Below are 18,058 nucleotides of genomic sequence, written 5' to 3' on the forward strand. Positions count from 1 at the left end.
TACGCGGGTGCGGGGTGAGCCCCAGGGCCCCGTCTGCTGCCAGCCTGGGTCGGGTGGGGGTTTGGCTACAAGCTCTGTCCTCCTGCAGGTCTCCTTATTTCAGGTTTCCCATCTGTAAAATGGGAATAATTCCAGTGACACCACAGGGACAGCAGAGGTGGCACCAAACCCCCGACAAAGTAGCTATGGCTGGGGTCTCCCCCTGTTTCTGCCACGTCCTTTTCCCTTTACTTCTGGCATGGGGCTGCTGGCAGTGGGCTTGCCCTGAGAAGTTGATCCACTTTTCTGCCATCTGTGTCCGTCCTTCTGTCCTTTCTTCCTCTCTCCCGTGCCAGCTGCCGCCTTTCTTCGCAGCTTCCCCAGTGGGAGCCCTGGAAATAAGGTGTGAAATCACCCGAGAAGGAATCGGCTTAGCTTGCAGCAGAGATTTAGGCTGGCTTCTAGGAGAAACTTTCCAACCCTCTTAGAGGGGCAGGACAGTCTGCATTTATTTTTGTATTTTTTAAACTTCCTCTCTCTGAAACTTTCTGTGTGTGGAAGAAGCAAATTTAGGAGTGAGGGAAGAAGATGAGGATGCCCGTTTGCACAAAAGGATGGTGTTGCCTCCAAACCTGCCTCAAATTTCACAGTATGTATTTTGTGGCTCCTGGGGGGCAGAGGCCCGGCTCTCTGTGCAGAAAGGTGTCAGATGCTGCTGTTCAGCTTTGATAGGATTTTAGGTGACTGCGAGTGGTACGGGAAGGATGCTTCCTCCCCTTGCAGCATGGGAACAAGGAAGGGTCACCTCCCGCGGCTCCGCATTGCTATCAAAAGACCCGTAGGCTGCAGGGTTTTCTTTTCTTGGGCATCTTCACAGCTTGTCTCTGTGAGCTGTAAGGGGATGTGCTTGGTGTGCTGCAAACGCGAACTCCCTGGAGTTGTATAGATTTAGCTCTGCTCCTTCGGGGTACATAGTTAAAAGCAAAAAAAGAAAAGAGAAGGGGAAAAAAAAAAAGGGTTTCAGAAAAGGAGGGAGATAAGAGATCAACTTCCCTACCTTACCTGTTCCCCATCCCAAGGGTCCTGCATTGACTGGCTGGGTTCGCATCAGTCTGTAAAAACACTTTGGGTAACATTTAAGTGGTAAATGAATACGGTCCAAGAGATAAGCATGTAACCCGACCGGCAGGGAACACATGGTGAGGCGTATTGATTTGCACCTCCATATGCAGTGAATGCGAGTGCTAAGCTGTGGCCAGGGCACAGTGGGTAAGGGATGGCTATAGCTAAAGTCGCTTAACGGCCTCTCTGCAAAGTTTAATTTCCCGGTAGCAAACCGCCAGAGCCAGCCCGCGCCCGCTCAGCAGGCATTGGCAGCGCGCTCTGCTCCAGCAGCCGTCACCACTTCAGGAGGGATAATTTAATTTGCTTTAATTTTCTCTCATGGCTGGGTGGATGAGGGAGATGGGCGGTTGCTGCCGTGCCTGCGGGGGCTGATACCAGCCTTGCTGGTGCAGGGGTGCCTTCCTTAGGGAATACTATTTTCAGTATCAAAAGCTGCAGGTACTGATTAGTTTAGAGGAGCGTGGAGTTTCTGGGACAACTTGCTTCCTTCACCTGCTCTTACAGATCCCAGTTTTGGGGCTGACAGTCAGAAACCCTCTGTGACTGAGCTCCCAAGCTGTTCTGCATGCTGCCTCCATCCTCCCCATCCCGCTCATCTACGGGGGGCATGTCTGAGCGCCGTGCGGAGCCTCATGGCCCCATCGCCATCCATCTCCTGGAGCTGGCAGAGGGTTATGTTCGTTTAGCGGAGGTGGTGTGGTACCGGGCTAGAAAGGCAGTTGGTCGTGGTGTGGTTGTAGCGCAAAACGTGAATGGATGCTGCCATGGCTGGAGCTGTGCCTGTGCATCCGAAACGTAAAGCTGCTTCTTCAAACCCGCAGTATTTCAGGAAATCCTGCAAAAGGGATTTCAGGACATGTCTGGGCAATAGGAGCGGGGGATTGCTCTGTCCTGTGAGCTACCAAACCGGGCATTGAGCCGTCCCTTGGGTGAAAGCAGAGACCAAAGCCTGGCTGACTGTGGGTGTGTGCTGGCTGCCTGTTTGGGTGCTGCTGCCGGCCAGCCCCGGCTCCAGGGTGATGCCGGGGGGGCTGCCTCTGGCCCCTCTTGCTGCTCTTAAGCTGTACAGAGGTGGGCTGAGGCCTTGGTAGCATCAGTATGGTCATGGTTGTTTTATTTATGAAGCATTCATCCAAGCTAATAAAAAAAGAGCACAGAATAAGGAACTCTATCAATTAGCGAGTTAATCAAGCCAATAGAAGCTGTCAGTGTAGCAGGAGTGTTTCAGTGCTGAGGTGCAGAGACTAAGGCAGCACCAAAGTCTGCGGCTCTTCTGGAGTCACTGCTGGAAGGACCCACTGGCTGGTGCTGTGGGTTCCCCATCAAGGGTAGTGACGTACCATTTCCAAAATAAGGGTAGGTACAGAGTGGCTGGGCTCAGCTGTGGCTGAGCCTGCTGCCTTTTTGCAGTGCAAGAACGCTGACTTTCTGCCTGTATCTGTGCTGCTGCGGGGCAGCAGGAGGGGGCATGGTGTGCTGCGCCCAGTCTGGCGGCCCCCGCCATGCGTGGGGTGCTCAGGGCAGGGCTGCAACCTCCTAAATACCCTGGGGAAATGATCTGGAGCTGGGTGGATCACAGATAGCCAGCGTAAACCTCTGGATTCCGGCTTTGCTTCACCCACGTAGTTTCAAGAAAGTTTCTCAGGTACAGGGGGTGAGGAGGGTCTGGGTGGGTCAGGGTGTCTCTGCGCAGACACGGCATCGCTCAGGCCTTGGGCTCATCCACTCGGACATGCACAGAGCTCCTCAGGAAAGAGACGTGGCCAGATCCTGTGTCTTTCTGCTGTTGCAATGGTGCAGAGAAGCATTTGGGGCAGTTTGACCAGCCGGAGGGTCAGAAGGTGCTCCAAGTGAATTAGAGGTTGGTTGTTTGTAATAGTCCCCTGATAATGTCCAATACAAAATCCATAGTCTGTAGCTCGTGAGCAAGCTCATCATGAGGCCTTAATACCCCAACCACAGGCCCTGTTATTTACATTCGATTGAAGATGTAGGTCATACAATACATTTTTTTCTCTTTCCTGATCAGCTGAGTGTAAAAGGCAGAATCCAATTTTCAGTGGCAGTCGACCTGATTACAAATTCAAATTTTTATTTCTCTGGGCAGTTTTGCAACATTTGCATTGCAATTTGCTGTTTCCATAAATATTAGAGGTTCGTTTGCTGGGATATTCATGCAGATCAGATGCAAGAGGGCTAAAAGCACAGGCTCGGTGAAAGAATGAAGCCTGTGGATGCCTATCAGGAGAAAATGGTTTTGTCACATCTGGCCACCCTTCGCTCTCGCCCTATTCTGCATACATACAGCTGATGTGTGTACACCCACCACTATGTATTTTTAATGCCCAGGTGTTATACCATAACAGCCCACTGCTTCAGCAAGGGGCACGGTTCACTTCAGTCTCTTTGATTATGCAGAGAGTTCGCATTCATCCTTTCAGGCTGAAATCATTTGCGTCCGAGGACAAGGAGAGAACTTTCCCACCCAAAAGGGAAATGATGTTGCATTACTGTGCGACCAGCCCAAGAAATAATATAATCTTAGAAAAATGCAGTTCCCCCGAGTAAAGGAAGCTCTGTAAACTTCAGCTCCTCCAAGCTGTTAGCGTAGCTGTTGCCTGCATTATAGTAACGCTGCTGTCAGACCCAGCCTCCTGAAGTGCTCGGGAGAGCACTAGGGAAAAAGGGAGTAAAACCCAGTTCCTGCTTAAAATGAGGAGCTCTTGCAGGATCTGACTACTGTGAGGTTTACAATGCAGATTTTAGGAATCTTGGGCCACATCTCTTCCTTGCTGTTAATTTGTTTTTTATCTCAGCTGGGTGCTGGACGTGGTGACAGTCACCCCTGGTCCTGAGGAGCTTGGAGAAGGGGCAGGCAGAGCCAGGGTGAGCAGAGGGATCAGCTGAAGGAAGGTAGAACAACTGCAAGGTTTCCACTGACTGGGGTGCTGGTGTCAAAAGTCTAATTGTGTAAAACCAGGGGAGAAGGAGGTTCATTTTTAGAGCTGTGAGTGTTTGGGCAATGTCAGGGGCATGTGATAAAGTTGCTCTGTGAGCAGTACCTGTGGTTTGCTCTCTTCTGCTCGCCACGGGGTGGGTGACATTAGTGTGTGCCATGGTTTATTTTGGGCTCTGTGGGTACTGAGTGTGTACGGGTGCCACAGCCGGGGTGTGAACCAAACCACAGGGACCCTCCTTAGTCTGGGTGCAGCAAGTCCCCGAGCCGGACACTTATTAGAGTTTTCTCTAGCAAAGTGACCATCTTCATGAGACCTGTAGGAGCCTGCTGTCTTGGCGGTCTCTGCTTTTCCAGGCTAATTTGTTTCAATGTAGGAGGACAGACAAAGCTGTCTCAGGAGCTTCATCTCTTCCGAAACAAGTATAAAATGCATGAGATATGAAAGTATCATTTTAAAAGTGCCTGAAATGCAAAATCCAACCTATTTGTTTATAAGCATGGCGTTTATAGGAAATACCCTACAAGCTGTCGCAGCTCCTGTGCTGCGGCCCCCAGTCCCTCCCGTGGCTTTGGATGAAGGTATTCCCGTTGCCTGTCCTCCGTGCAGGCAGGGCTGTTGAAGAGGGTTGTATCTGCTTCTGCATCTGCCGTGCCCTTGGCTTGGAGTCATTTGATAAATAGTTTTGCAGTTGGTTACTTAAGCATCTCCTGAGCTGCAGTCAGCATCTCGGCTGTGGGCGAGGGAGCGTTGCTGCCAAAAGTCAGGATCTGTGTCAAGAGCTTCCTAAGATTTGGCTGTCTTTCCTTAGAACCCCAACTCCTGGAGTTGTCGTTACAGGAGAATCGCTTAGAGGGGGAGAAAAAGAACTGGCTGTTGAGGTGGTAGATAACCCCCCCCTGAAAAAGTGAGCTGGAAATCCAGGAGACACACAAGAAGTCCAGGTTGGCTGTATTAAAAAATACCACCAGCTCAAAGCTGATCTCTGGAGGATTTTGAGTCCAGATGGAGGGGCCGTTTCAGACACTCCTGCTTGGCAGGGCTGTGCCTGTGTGTCTGCAGAAGTGCAACCATCTCAAACATCTTCCTTTGCCAGGAAAAGAGAGAGTGTGCAAAGAAGTGCAGGGCAATGCAGCAGAAAAACTGGGTGCAAACCCAGTTGTTTTCTGTCCAGTTGTCAGAATACCCTGGGCAAGCGCCTTGACCTTGGCAGATTGACTCTCCTCTGGGAGAAGCAAGCTCCATCTGCCTTTTCATTCTTTGCAAGGACGTGAAGCTAGGAGGACTTTTAAAACTGCTTTTGCACCACCCCGACTGTGGTCTGGCCAGCTTAAGCTGTTTGAGGGTGACCATGTCACTCGCAGTGCAACCAGATGCTGCAGGTCCTTCCCTTGGCCCTTCTGCATGAGCACCCTGTCTTGGGCTCCCAAGTCAGCGCTTGCAAAAAGTCCCCTGGAAATGCCGTGAACTTTGCGGTTCTTTCGCCAAGGCAAACACAGAGCTGTCTGAGGGACCTTTTGCACAGTGCTTGGATGGCAACAAGGCTCTTGCAGCTGAAGTTTGGGAGAAAATACCCTTTTCTTTTTAACCCTGAGCTAATTCAGCTCTGGGATGAAATCTGCTAGGAAAGGACTGAAGAGGAGTTTCAAGTGGTCTGATCGAAAGACATGCAAACTGCATGAAGGGTTAACCCAGCAGGCTTCGTGGTTGTCCCAGGGGTGCAGCCCAGGCTGCATCTCCCGGAGGACATCGTGTTGCACACAGGCATTCAGGGCGTTTTTCTCAGCATTTCTCAGCATGCTGTGATGGCAGAGGTTTTAAAGGCCATTACAGGAATCAGTCTGACCTCTTGCCTCTGTAACATTGTTGTAACTTCTGCTACCAGAACCACCCTCAGATTCTCTCAGGGATCTCCAGACCATGGAAGAAACCTCATGCAGGGGTTTTGGACTGATGACCCCAAGGCTCCTTTGGGTCGCTGGTAGCAAAGAAAGGCTCTTTTTTTCCTGGAGAGTGTGCTAAAAGACACTTCTGCATCTGGAGTGACAAGAGGAATTTGGATCTATAGAGCACAATTATCCACGTCACCGCCTGTTAGGACACTGGCGTTAACACCCTTCCTCTTGTGGAAAATCTCTTAAGCCCTGAGGACCGGCGTGAAAGATCACGCTCTGTTGAACTTCGCTGAAGCGGGGATGAATCACACTAAGTTGAAGATTTGGCTTCAGTATATTATTGGAAAGCTACCTTCAGTGATAGCCTGACAGGGGGGTACCCCAGCCCACCCAGGCGGCAGGACCTGTTTTGGGGGGAGGACAGCACTTCTTGGAGCTGGGGAGCAGTGGTTGGAGTTTGGATATCTGAGAGGATTTCATTTGGGTTTGAGTGCTCTATAAGAGCAAAAAGCAGGTCTGGAAGAGATCTCCCAAGGGATCTCAAGACATCTCCCATTGCAGGATCACCCCAGAACATGTTTATCTAACACATTTTTAAAGATTTACTCCAGAGAAGGGTTTCACAGCATCTCTGAATAGCTGTCCCACTACATCTGTGCCATTATAGGTAAGAAAACACTTCCTTATCAGGGAAACTGTAGCAGATGGTAGTTAAACCTTCTGCAAAGAAAGATATCCCATACAAGTGGTGGCCAGGCTTGACCCTGCATAACTTGGAAGATCTCATGAACTGACAAGTTAAGGTAATTTGGCAATCTGGGGAGGTAATGCAAAAGGTAACCCTGGGTATTGAGCTAATCTCTACCCCTGTAATGGGAATGGATTTCCAGGAGTGGAAACATCAGCAAACCAACTGCGCATGATTTGACTTCCTTTCAATTGGAATCAGGGACTGATTGTGGAGCATAATACTGCTCTTGTAATTCAGCCTTTATCTTTGTGCCAGAGCTGGGCATAATTGTATCTGTGTCTGGAGGGACAAGGAGAAGGGTTTCGGTAGCTGGTGCTCACAAAGGCATCTTTAGAAAGCTCCTTACCCCTGGTACAAGCTTGGAAGAGCTTAAAGGAAAATACCCCTGAGTGGCTTTAGGCATTTGAACAGTCATCATTGTTTGATTCGGATTCAGTTACAGGACTAACATCTAAATGTTAATTCTCTTTAGGACATTATCAGCTCTTTCAGCAAATACAGAATGGGGCTGCAGTATTAGACTGGCAGCCAACCCTGCAGATAAAAGCCCTTTGAAAGGATGTTTCTTAGGAGGGAAACTTGATCAGAGGGTGCAGAATAATCATGAAGATGGTCTTTTCTGAGGGACGTGGAGCAAATATGAAGCCAAACAAGGACCAGGAGGCTTCTGACCTGGGGAGTGGGAGTAGCAGCAATTTCATGGCCTCCGAGAACAGTCCATGCTGTGCAGACAGAGATCCTCATAATCATGCCCTGCAAATCGCTGGTACACCTGGAGATTGTATGGTGCTGGGTAAGCGGTGTCACATGCTGGGTTAAGGCTGAAGCTGACGATCACTTGATGACAAGAACATGCCAAGGCAATCAGTGTGAGGTGGCTCTATGTGGTTAATACGGGTGAATGTGTGGGAAAATGGGGTTTGGGTGCAGAGAGCTGGCCTCTTGGTCCTCTGCGCTGCCTCGCTCAGCACTCAGTGCCCATACGCATCAAGATAAGCTGTGACCTGACCCTGACTCCCTGTGAGCCCTTGGTGACAACAGCTCGGAGGGTGACAGCCCAATCCTGCCCTTCTCCATCACCCATTTCTACTGCTGGCCTCTGGGCTCGGCCACGGGGCTGCCTGCTGCAGAGCAGAAACCCATGTGCAGCCAAAAGAAGGTGTCTTGTTTTCAGCCTCCCCAGAACCCATGCAGAAAGGCACTGGAAATGGTAAGTCCCTTCCCCCCTCGTTCTCAGAAAGGAAATGCGTGACTGCAGAGGCAGTAGGAGGGTGGCGGGGGCAGCAGGAGGGACCCCCGCTCCAGCCACCCCAGGGCCATGCTGCTCCTCCCCGGTACCAGGCACCACTGGTGACCAGCGGTGGGTGCCAGCGGGGGAAGGACCTGGCTCATCCCCTGGAAGAAGGAGGTCTGGCGCCATCCTGAGTGCTGCCACCGCTGCTTCCGGCAGCAGATCGGTGTGGTGTCATCTAGGAAATGCGATTTAGATCATCATCCTTTTGCAGCAGATGGGGGAAGGGAGGTGGGGGCCCTTATCTCTTCTGGGGATTAATTTCTCTTTAAGCTGCTTTATTTTTTTGCCTGTTTGCCTTTTTCTCTTTCCCCTCCCAAGTCTCACCGTCCCTTGCTGGAAGAGTGGGAGCCACAAGAGGATGCGTGGTTCCCGCTGCCATGACACCATGCCCTGCATCCCACCTTCACCTGGGAGGCAAGACCCAGGTATAAGGCTTGGGCCATTGTCAGTTTTCCCCTGGGATGAGGTCGGGTTTTGCTAGTCCACATGGAGGGAAGTATCCAGCGAGCCTTGTAACTGTGTGTCATCAAACTGCATCCACCCCTTGGTGGCCTTGTGATCCTCCTGCATCCAAGAGGGCCCTTCATCCCTCTTGTCCCCACTGTGTCCTTGAGAAGTTACTCAGTTCCCAGGCTGGTCATCATCCCTGGTGTGGCCACTGGCCAGCAAAGCTCTTTGGCGTGTGCTTAGCATTAAGCACAGAGAATAGTTCCCCAGGGAGTTCTTCTTAAGTGCATTGCTGGAGCAAAGCTCTGGTCAAGACACCTGGACCAAAGTCTACCCTGTGGCAGCGGGCAGCACTCGGCCCCTGGGCACCCGTGGCAGCCCCAAGCTGCTCCCAGAGTGGCCTCTCAGCGTGGCAGCACCCCTTTTCCTACTCCCTCCTTCGTCTTCCCGGTATTTATTGTTCCCTCCTGGCCGTGGGAAGCAGCTCCTGCGCTCAGGCCACTTTGGAGCAGGGACCTGTGGTTTTGTTTCCAGAGTCTGACATGAAAATAGCGCTTTGTTTTCTCCTGGGTCTGTCTGGGCCGGACGGCTCCTGCCGCATGTATGCTGCACGCTGCTAGGCACCGCTTTTTGACATGTGTTGAATTTTTGTGCAGAAAACCTTGTGCTTTGGCCCATAGTTCTGCTGGTTTTAAGCACAATCCCAAGTAATCACAAATACCAACAGCTGCTTTTTTTTTTTTTCCCCCCACGAGATCTGTTTAAGTTAAATACAAGTCACTGAGCTTCTATTGGGAGTAAATAAGCTACATGGAGTGACTTTGGTTATACATGAGGTCAGACAGAATGAGCTAATGCTCCCTTCTGGCCTTGAAATTAAGCTTTTCAGAAAGGAAAATTTCATCCTGCAATTTATAAGCTGCTAGCATCTTTCCTTTTGGAGAAGCCCAAGCCCGGGGGCTGCACAGTGCTCTGCACCTCAGGAGGCTGCTCATCCCCTTATCGCTGAAATATAGCCCTGCTTGGAGGCAGTTTTATTATATTATCCAGTTTAAATGAACGTGAGCAGCTGCTGGGGCCGTGTGATGGTGCAAGAAAGCTGTATGATGGAGTGTGATGCCCTAGTTAACGTGCAAAGGGTAATTAATCTCTCCATAGCAGCAGCGGGCTAGCTCCCCTGGAAATACTGTTCTAGTGAGCCCCGTGTGAGATTTTTACCTATTGCAAACCTTGCAGACAAATTCCACGTTTCTGGAATTATTCGTGTGAGAGCTCTGGAGAAAGGTCCATGTTAGACATTAAAGTCGCCTGCTTACAAAAGCTAGCAGAGGCATCGTCCTGCTCTCTCCAGCCCCGTTTCTTTCCACTTAACCAGTGCTGTACACCCTGCCATGGCTTTTTTCCTTTTTTTTTTTTCCTCCTTTCTTTTTTGCAGCCAGGATGTTTTTTCTTGCCTTTTTATTGTTCCAGTGACCTAGCAACTCCACTTTGGTGGAGCCCTGCCAGGAGACTTCCTCCCCGAGCCGTCTGACAGTCTCCAGCAGTGCTGCCCTCGGATGGGAGCACAAGTTAAAATGACACGGGGCTGGGTCCCCCTGCACAGCTTTTGCTCTGCCCTTGCGAGCGCCGGCGAGGGTACCGCTGCCTTCCTGCCTGGCAAAACTTCCAGGGGACTTTAAAAACCCTGGAAAGAGGAAGGAGAAGCACTGTGTGGGTGATATTTTCTGTCACGGTTCTGCAGGGTGTTACAGAAAAGCCTGGAGGATTTTAGAGGCACATTAGGTGCTGCTGGATTTTAGGCATTTGGGATCTGCGGTGCAGGCAGGATGGTTGGAGACATTTCAGCATTGCAGGGTGGTGGGAGAAGGGATGGGGAAGAGACGTGAGTGCTCAGAGAGCTGTGCCATTAGGGAGATTTCTTCTGGTTTGTTAATGTTTACTGAAAATGGTGAGAAAGTAATCCCTTTGGTAAGCGCTCCTGGGCCCCATCAGCTGGTGGGCTGCTCCTGAGGCTGCAGGGGCTTTTCCAGCATTAACACCAGCGGGGATGCTTTTGAGGTAGAAAATAAATGAGCCAGCAAGCAAGCAAACACAGCTATTTTGGGCTTTCTGCTCAGGAAAGGCATGAGGCACACAGGTCCCAGGGCCTCTCTGGGGCTGGAGGCTCGGTCCCCTCTTGTGTGGATGGATGGATTGGGATTTTACTACAGTCTCGGCATGGTTATGGGGTAGTCATGAGACAGCTTATCCATGTTGGAAGTGGACTTGTATTTGAATGTGTTTTCCAAAGACTTGACAATGAAGCAGGACTTTTTTTTTTTTTTTTTTTAATTCAGTTGCCAAAAGCTATATAAAAACAAAAGCTCATGAAAAGAGGTTTAAGGCGCTGCTCTGAGCCCTGGGATGGTAGTTTTCGGGCAGCATGGGTCCATGTTGTCCCAGGGATCTGTGGGTTGGACCCAAACTGTCCAAGAATGATGAGTAAGAAGTGCAGAGGTTTTATAAGCTTGAGCTGGTGATCTGGGAGCCTGCACCTCCCCAGGGAGATGTTTGGGACACCAAAGTTAAGAGGCTGGAAACCACTGGATAAGCAGGACAATATCCTGTCCCTGCACTGTGCAGGTTTTATCCCCAGTTGCAGGTGGGCTATATGCATGTATCCCACGCTTTTGGAAACAACCACAGCTTTCTGTGTGCTCTTTATTTTGGAGTACCTTTAGGTACCTTTAGGGTACTGCTCTTAAGAGCAATAATTGGATCCTTTTTTTTTTCTTATGGCATCTCTGAGCATCAGGCTCTAAGATCATGAAAAAAATGGGTAGGAAGCAAAAATGGCCTTTAGCATCCTCCGTGGTTTTACAGGTCCCGGAGGGGAGGTGGTATGGAAGTGCAGTGTGGTTTTGTCTCATAAAGCAGCACTGCAAGCAAAGTGCCGTGGCCCGGCATAGGAAGGGCTGAGGATGATGCTGATGTCCCCAGCCCTGTGGGCATCCATCAGACATATCAGCCCGGAGGACGTTTAACCACCCCTTGGCACTCAGAGCGGGCAGCATCTGCTGCTGGCATTAAGCCCCCATCACCTTTCTCAAGCGGGCACATTAAAGCTCCAGCCACCTTTGGTGGCTGCATAAATCCTTTGTATTATAGTTAAAATGATTCAGTGTCCTGTGTCTCGCACTGTCTGGTAGCCGGTGGAGAGAGGACGAGGACCATGAGGACCAGAGCAAGGCGCTACTGGGGGATGCGCCTGTAGGGCACCCCATCCAAACCGAGCCCTGCAGCGGGGTGGGAGGCACTGGCAGGGCTTTCCTGCACCTCTTCTCTTCTCTGTCCACCCTCGCTCACCACCTTTCTTCATCCAGCCTGAATAATTCCTTTTACTAATATCGATAGAATTAGCAAAAAAGGGTTGATCGCATGTGGTTAAAAACCTCTTGCATTCTTCCTGTGCTTAGTGCACGCGAGGGACCTTCCCTAAGCAATATTATCAACGTGTTTATGCTCAACTGACCCGTCTCAAGTATGAAAAATTTTTTTTAAACTCCATTTCAGCCCCCCCCCTCCGCTCTCCCCCCTGCCTCGAACTGCTTCTTTCAGGGCAAGAACAAGGAAGGAAATGGAAAATCCCAGAGAGCCCTGGACGGTCCAGATTTCCTCACAGCCTGCCTTTCTTCCTAACCTTTTCCTACAGCCAGCAAGGGGGTTTCTAAGTTGAGATGAGGGCTTTTTTTTTTTTTTTTTTTCCCTCCGTGAGCCTCGGACGATGTTAAGATTATGCAACGTTAACAGATGTGGGCTTTATAATTATAGCTGCCTGTCCTCGGGAGGAGCCTGCTTCAGCTTCGTGCACGCTCGGCTCAGCATGGGACGCTGCTGGGGTGGCTGTAGCCCTGGCAGGGGCGGCCGTACCAGGAACGGCCCCTGGGGAACCACCACTGCCCCGAGGAGGGACAGCTCTGGGGTGAAGGGCTGCTCTGGGCAGCCAAGCAATTGCTCTTGGCTTTCCTTGTGTGCAAACACAGATTAAATTTGCATTCCCCGGTCAAGGGAGTATTTTTCTGCCCTTTGAGGAGAAAAATCCCTTCTGCAGGAAAACAGCGGGACTGGGATAGCTCGTGGTGCACCTTGGCTGGCGGCGATGCTCCTGCCAAATGCTGTCCGTGGGGAACCCGCTCCTCTGGCATTAGCAGGATACACCCCTCCTCACTCCCTGTCCTAAAGTGTCTGTGAGACATCACAACCACTGCTGAAAACTTGCAGTATTGTTCTTTTCGGTGTTGTGCCGTCCCATGGTTGAGCCTTAAGCATCACCACAATGTTGCCCAAACAGCAGCTGCCTCCTGGCCAGGGCAATGCCTGTGCCGCACCCAGGGATGGGGACAGAAAATCGCTGGCCCAAAAGGGGTTTTTCAGGAGTCTCACAAGGTAGACATCCAGCCGGGCTGCCAGGGGCAAACCCAAAGCCTCGAGAAATCTGCTGGAACTTGATCTGTTTGTCCTGGCCATGTTATAACTCAGCTCCCAGCAAGACGCGGACTTGTTATGCTTGCGAAGAAAAAGTAACTCCGAGCCTCGACCTGTCTGGTGAGCATCACTGCTAGTTTTAACTGGGAAGGAAAACACTGGTGCGGTGGGTGGCAGGAGGGTTTTGCGCTGGGAGTCAAATAATTCTCTCGGTGGCTGCAGTTGCGTGGAGCTAAAATGCAGAAAGCAGTTGGCGGCTTAGGATGTGATGAAATTGTTAGTGACAAATCGGTACCTGAGCTAAAGGGCCGCTCTCCTTTAAGCCTTTAATGCATCAGGAGAGGCCAGATGGTCCTGTATTTATTTTTTTAGAAGTTTGCATCTGGTCCATCCGCTACAGCAGAGAGTCATCTTTGAAGGCTAATTTCTGTGGGCAAGTCAAAGAGGAGATTGCAGTAGTCTTGCACTTCTGGCAGGCTTGATGGCTCTGTGATGAGCTGAGATTTCATGTCTATTTTGTTGAGCAGCCTGATCTTTTCGGGTTTTCTTACTACATGCTGTGGGTTGGATTTTCCAGTATGGCTCATGCTCTGCACCCACCAAACTGGGGAGCGGAGCCCATTCTGGCACAAGGTTTTCCTCCCTGCCCCAGAGCCTGGCGTACCTTGCAGGGCAGAGTTAAAAATGCCAGATGACTCTAAAAAGCCTGTGTAAATAATACCTTCTTATTCAGCCCATCCACTCCCTGGCTGCGCTCAAAGCCAGGTTTGCTGGCGCCCGTGATAAGGGGAAGGGTTTTGCTTCAGTTTATTCCCAGCAGCTCTGCAGAGCCAAAAGAGGATAGAGAAAACTCCGGGGTGGATTTGCAGGGCAAACAACAACCAGACAAGCAACCAGCAGCATTTTACTTTCAAACCAGTTGCCGTTCAATCGAGGGTCACAGCTGAAGGTACTGCTTGCTGGCATTTTCAGGGTTATTTTTAAGAAGTGGCAATTAAATGCCTGCTGCAGTGCCCCGCTATATATTTTAGCGTGCCTGGCTGGAGTGCTTGTTGACAAATGACTTGGCAACCTGAGAAAGCAAATTTCCCTCTGTCTATTCTCATCCCCTAAGGGTTTCTTTAAGTAACTGCTGCTTTGCCTTTTTTTCTGTGCAGCAAAGCTGGCTGCTGGGGCACGGTAAGCATGGGTTGCACAGCTGAAAGCTTTTAGTGAGGGGGGAATGGAGGGAAATTCAGTGTGCCGCCCTCCAGCACACCCAAATTTTTCAGCATCAGGGCTGCTATAAATGGACTTGTGGGCTACAATTACAGGCTGGGTATTGGCTTGCAAATGAGCGTAGCGAGCGTCCCCTGTGACTTCTCATCCCTTCATCCAAGGGGCAGCAGCAAGCAGCTTGTTACATGGGACAGGAACTGGCTGGTGGGACAGGGCAGGCTCCAAACAGCAGCAGCCGCTGGATGTGCTCAGCAAGGTGGGCATCGCAGCTGGGGCTGTCATAAAAGCACCCGAGGGGCTCTGCTCCACTGCAGCTCTTGTCTCCTTGGGTCTTGTGGTGCTCAGCCCCCTGGGATGCAATGCAGACTGTCCTATCTCCATATCTCTTTTTTTCTGGGTGAGTTCCCACTGAAGCTATTGCAGAAGGAGCGAGGACACCGCTCCCAAAATTGCCACCTCTGGCATGGCAGGTACAGCAACCCCAAAGGGAGACACGCAAGGCAAGGAGGGGTAGGTGTCCCATGGGGGTTTCTCCGAGGCACAGCTTTCTTACAGAAAGTGCCTGGAGGCCAAGGACAGATGTGCATGACAACTTTGAATGGCCTTTAGCCACCGCCTGTGTATCACCCGCAGCCCTGATTTGAGATGCCGTGTGCATGCCAGGCAGGTTACGTCCCATAGTCTGGTGGATATTCGAGCTGCAAAGTGGGGAGAGTTCCTCTCCCTATATCACTTTTCTCAGTTTCTTAAGAGGCTTCAGACCCTGCTGCCCTAAATTGCAGTTGTGTAGCATGCTATGGGCTATTCCAGTCCAGAGATTGCGTTTTGGTTGTAAGGAAGATGGGCAAAACTGGGATCTCGCCATTTCAGATGACACAGTGGTGATTTGGACTTGCTTTGATTTGCTGTGGACTTTGAAGAGCATCTGAGGCTGCAGTGCCAGCCAAGCATCGGGACTGTAACGTAGGGCAGGGACAGTCGCTGCTAGTTTTCATGTGACTGATGTGCAGGGAAATCCCTCAGCAGCCGTGGCTGGTACAGCAGGCTGGAAACCCCAGTTCCCCTGGGAAATCTCACTGGAACCACTCATGGCAGCTGTCAGTAGATGCTCCATGCCAGGCAGTATCAGGCTGGATGGCAGACCCAAGGCTGAAGCTACAGCGACCGCGTTAATGATTGAGCTGAGAAGTTGGCTACTGAGTAATGTCTTCAGTCCTTGCTTAGGGCCCGGTTTGGGAACATGTTTATATTCTAGCCATCTGTGTGCTTTTAGAAATCCTGTAAAGCATGTAATGCTGGTTGACCTCCCTGGGAGAAGTCATTTTTGGGTCCATGACATACAGCAGATGGTAGAAATGCAGAAGAAATTTGTGCAAAAAGGGGATGAGATTAATGTTGTTACACATCAGCACAGTGGGGAGCAAGCGGAGGGAGGGCAAAAGCGAGCTAAGCTAAAGGCTAATGCTGGCTTGGGAACCAACTTGGGAACCAGTTATTCCATAATTGTGTTATTAATTTTCTCATGAAATGAGAAAACGATCCTGGATGATGGGAGACGTGGGAGTTTGGAGCAGTCTTCCAGCAGGAGCAACAGAGCAGACCCAAACACTTTTAGGATGGAGCAGGGGCTCTGGCCACGTTTGATCGCAGAAAATGGACCTGCAAATGCACAAACTTCTTCTCCATCTTGTTTCTCATGTTCTGGTAGACAATAATGTCAGATATGCCAAAATGTCCATTACCTTGGGGTGCTTCAGCACCTGGATGGCCAGTGTAATCCACACCATATGTTGATCTCTTCTGCCCTGGTGCCCTATGGTGGCTGGATGAGTTACACCAACCCTTCTGCTTGCCCTGCAGCTCTTGGGCAGCTTCACACTGGCTCTCTGGAGGCAGTGGCATTTGAGGTCAGGCATCCAGCAAGCCCTGGCTGGGCGGAGAGAGGGGAAGAGCTGCGGGGCCCTCCCGGCTCTCATCACGCCCGCAGGATGGGGCACATGGGCTGTGCTGGCCCCCAGCTGGCCATCAACTCTGGAGACCTACATGCTCCTCCCATGGACTCCACACTGCACGTATCTCCTTTGGTTATTTGCTTAAGGCTTTTTTTTTTCTCCTTTAAAGATTTATTCCTCCTAACACACAAAAAAGCGTGGGGGTGCTGAAGTGAATACACACAAAGGTGGGTTTCAGCATTTGGCCCCACGGACCAATCTAATTTCCATTGGTGTGAATCCAAAAATAAATTTCATGTCTGTGTTTTGATTATGCAAAATTTTCTCCAGTGTAAATGAGATCAGAGCTTGGCCTCGGTGTTACTTCAACAAGCTCAGCCTGCATGTCCAGGACCGATGGGATTTTAATTTTTTCTTGGTTTTCCCTTCAGTCATTGAAAGCAGCCACCAGGCAAGAAGTTCAGACATGGAGATAAGGACTTCTGGTGCTCTTGTGGACAGCATGGAGCTGGTGACGATGCCGGCCGGGAGCAGGGAGCAAGCATCGTCGCCTGCCAGGCATGGTGCGATGCCGGCAGCGAGTGGGGTCACGGGGCACGTCAGTCCCCCTGCTGGTGGTGGGGATTTCACCCTGTCGGGAGCAAAGCCGTTGGATAGCCCATCTGCTGGGACACCGACTCGCCTGCCTGCCCGCCGCCATCCTCCCGGTGAGTTTTATTGACACCGACGGACCAAGGGTAGCCAGTGGGTTAGGAAGTATTCTTGCCCTGTTGCTAGAAACTCAGATTTTTGGAAGAAATACAATCCTGGCAAAGCTGGTTTGTTGGGGTTTTTTTTTAATGTTACAGTGAAGGTAATTTTGGGGAGCTGCCACTGTCATTATTCACCACCCAGCAGCACCCCAGAGAGTCTTGCCCATCCGAGGACCTCAAAGCAGAGCAGAGACCCCCCTGCATCCCCATGCCTCCTCCTGGGAAGAGCTGAACCCCATTGCAAACTCAACCTAGATTAAAAATCTAGGGCCCAAGTTAAAAATATCTGAGCAGCTGCATCATGATTTGTAGCTGAGGTCTTCACGTGGAGATCATGGAAGTGAACACTTACCTTTGGGCTTGTTCATAATCTTCACCGCTTTTGGTGGGACTGTGATCATGCGTAAACTAACGTACTCCCTTAAGTATGCACTAAATCAAAGCCTGTTTCCCACACCAGCAGGACAAGGCTATGCTGGTTGCCCTGTCCCCATTTCAGGTTTTTTCTTAATATCCCCAGATGAAGTGTCTCGCTGAGATATGAGCATAGAGTTTGTCTTTAATGTTTTAATTCCTAATTATTTTTTTTTCCTGCTCAGGGACTAGAGTGTGGAGCTGGCACGCCCAGGCTGCCAGCTGCTGGCCATCCTAGCATAAGCTATTTACTGCCTTGTATTTTTAATGTTTAAAAAAAAAAAATAAAATCTGTTTCTCTTGCCATGGGCAAATGAAGACAAATTTTGAAATACCGATATTTTTTGGTGACAGAAACCCTCTTCCCAACAGTCCCTCTTGCATTATGCTCTATGTTAAATAGAGGAAACACAGGAGATGCTGCTGTGACCCTGTCTTTTGCCTATGGTAGGGTCCCACTGGGTACCACTGCGGGTGATGCTGCTGCCCCGAGCCGAGTCACGCTAACTTCTCCAGGCGGAACGTGACTCTCTCCGTGTTGCTTTCCAGCCACTGAAAGCCATCACCATGCTGCAGGCAGCCAGGGGAGAGACAAGAGGGCTCTGGCTTCTCCCTACACCCCTGCTGAGAGGATGTCACAGGTTTTGTCAACCATCAACACCGATTCGGCCGAGAGGACGCTGGGCGGGCGCCACAGGGCCCGGGACATGGCAGGGTTTGACAATGCGACAAGGACGGTGCTGCTGCCTCCTTCTGCAAAAACTCATCCCCCAGGTGAGCCATCCCAGTTCAGCCTGGGAACGAGGTGGA

At 50.7% G+C, this 18,058-nt stretch overlaps 1 protein-coding gene across 1 annotated transcript in view; it reads left to right on the forward strand.

Annotated features, from left to right (window-relative positions):
• The first annotated feature begins 14,593 nt into the window (after nucleotides 1–14,593).
• The window catches only part of HEG1 (heart development protein with EGF like domains 1), a 34,660-nt gene continuing 31,195 nt past the window's right edge, over nucleotides 14,594–18,058 (forward strand). The window contains exons 1-3 of the mRNA XM_035896303.1: nucleotides 14,594–14,600; nucleotides 16,514–16,789; nucleotides 17,798–18,022. Of these exons, the coding sequence (XP_035752196.1) occupies nucleotides 14,594–14,600; nucleotides 16,514–16,789; nucleotides 17,798–18,022 (508 nt within the window). The remainder of the gene's footprint in view (nucleotides 14,601–16,513; nucleotides 16,790–17,797; nucleotides 18,023–18,058) is intronic.

This window comes from Egretta garzetta, unplaced genomic scaffold (genome assembly GCF_000687185.1).
Source record: "Egretta garzetta isolate BGI_Z169 unplaced genomic scaffold, ASM68718v1 scaffold326, whole genome shotgun sequence".
NCBI lineage: Eukaryota > Metazoa > Chordata > Aves > Pelecaniformes > Ardeidae > Egretta > Egretta garzetta.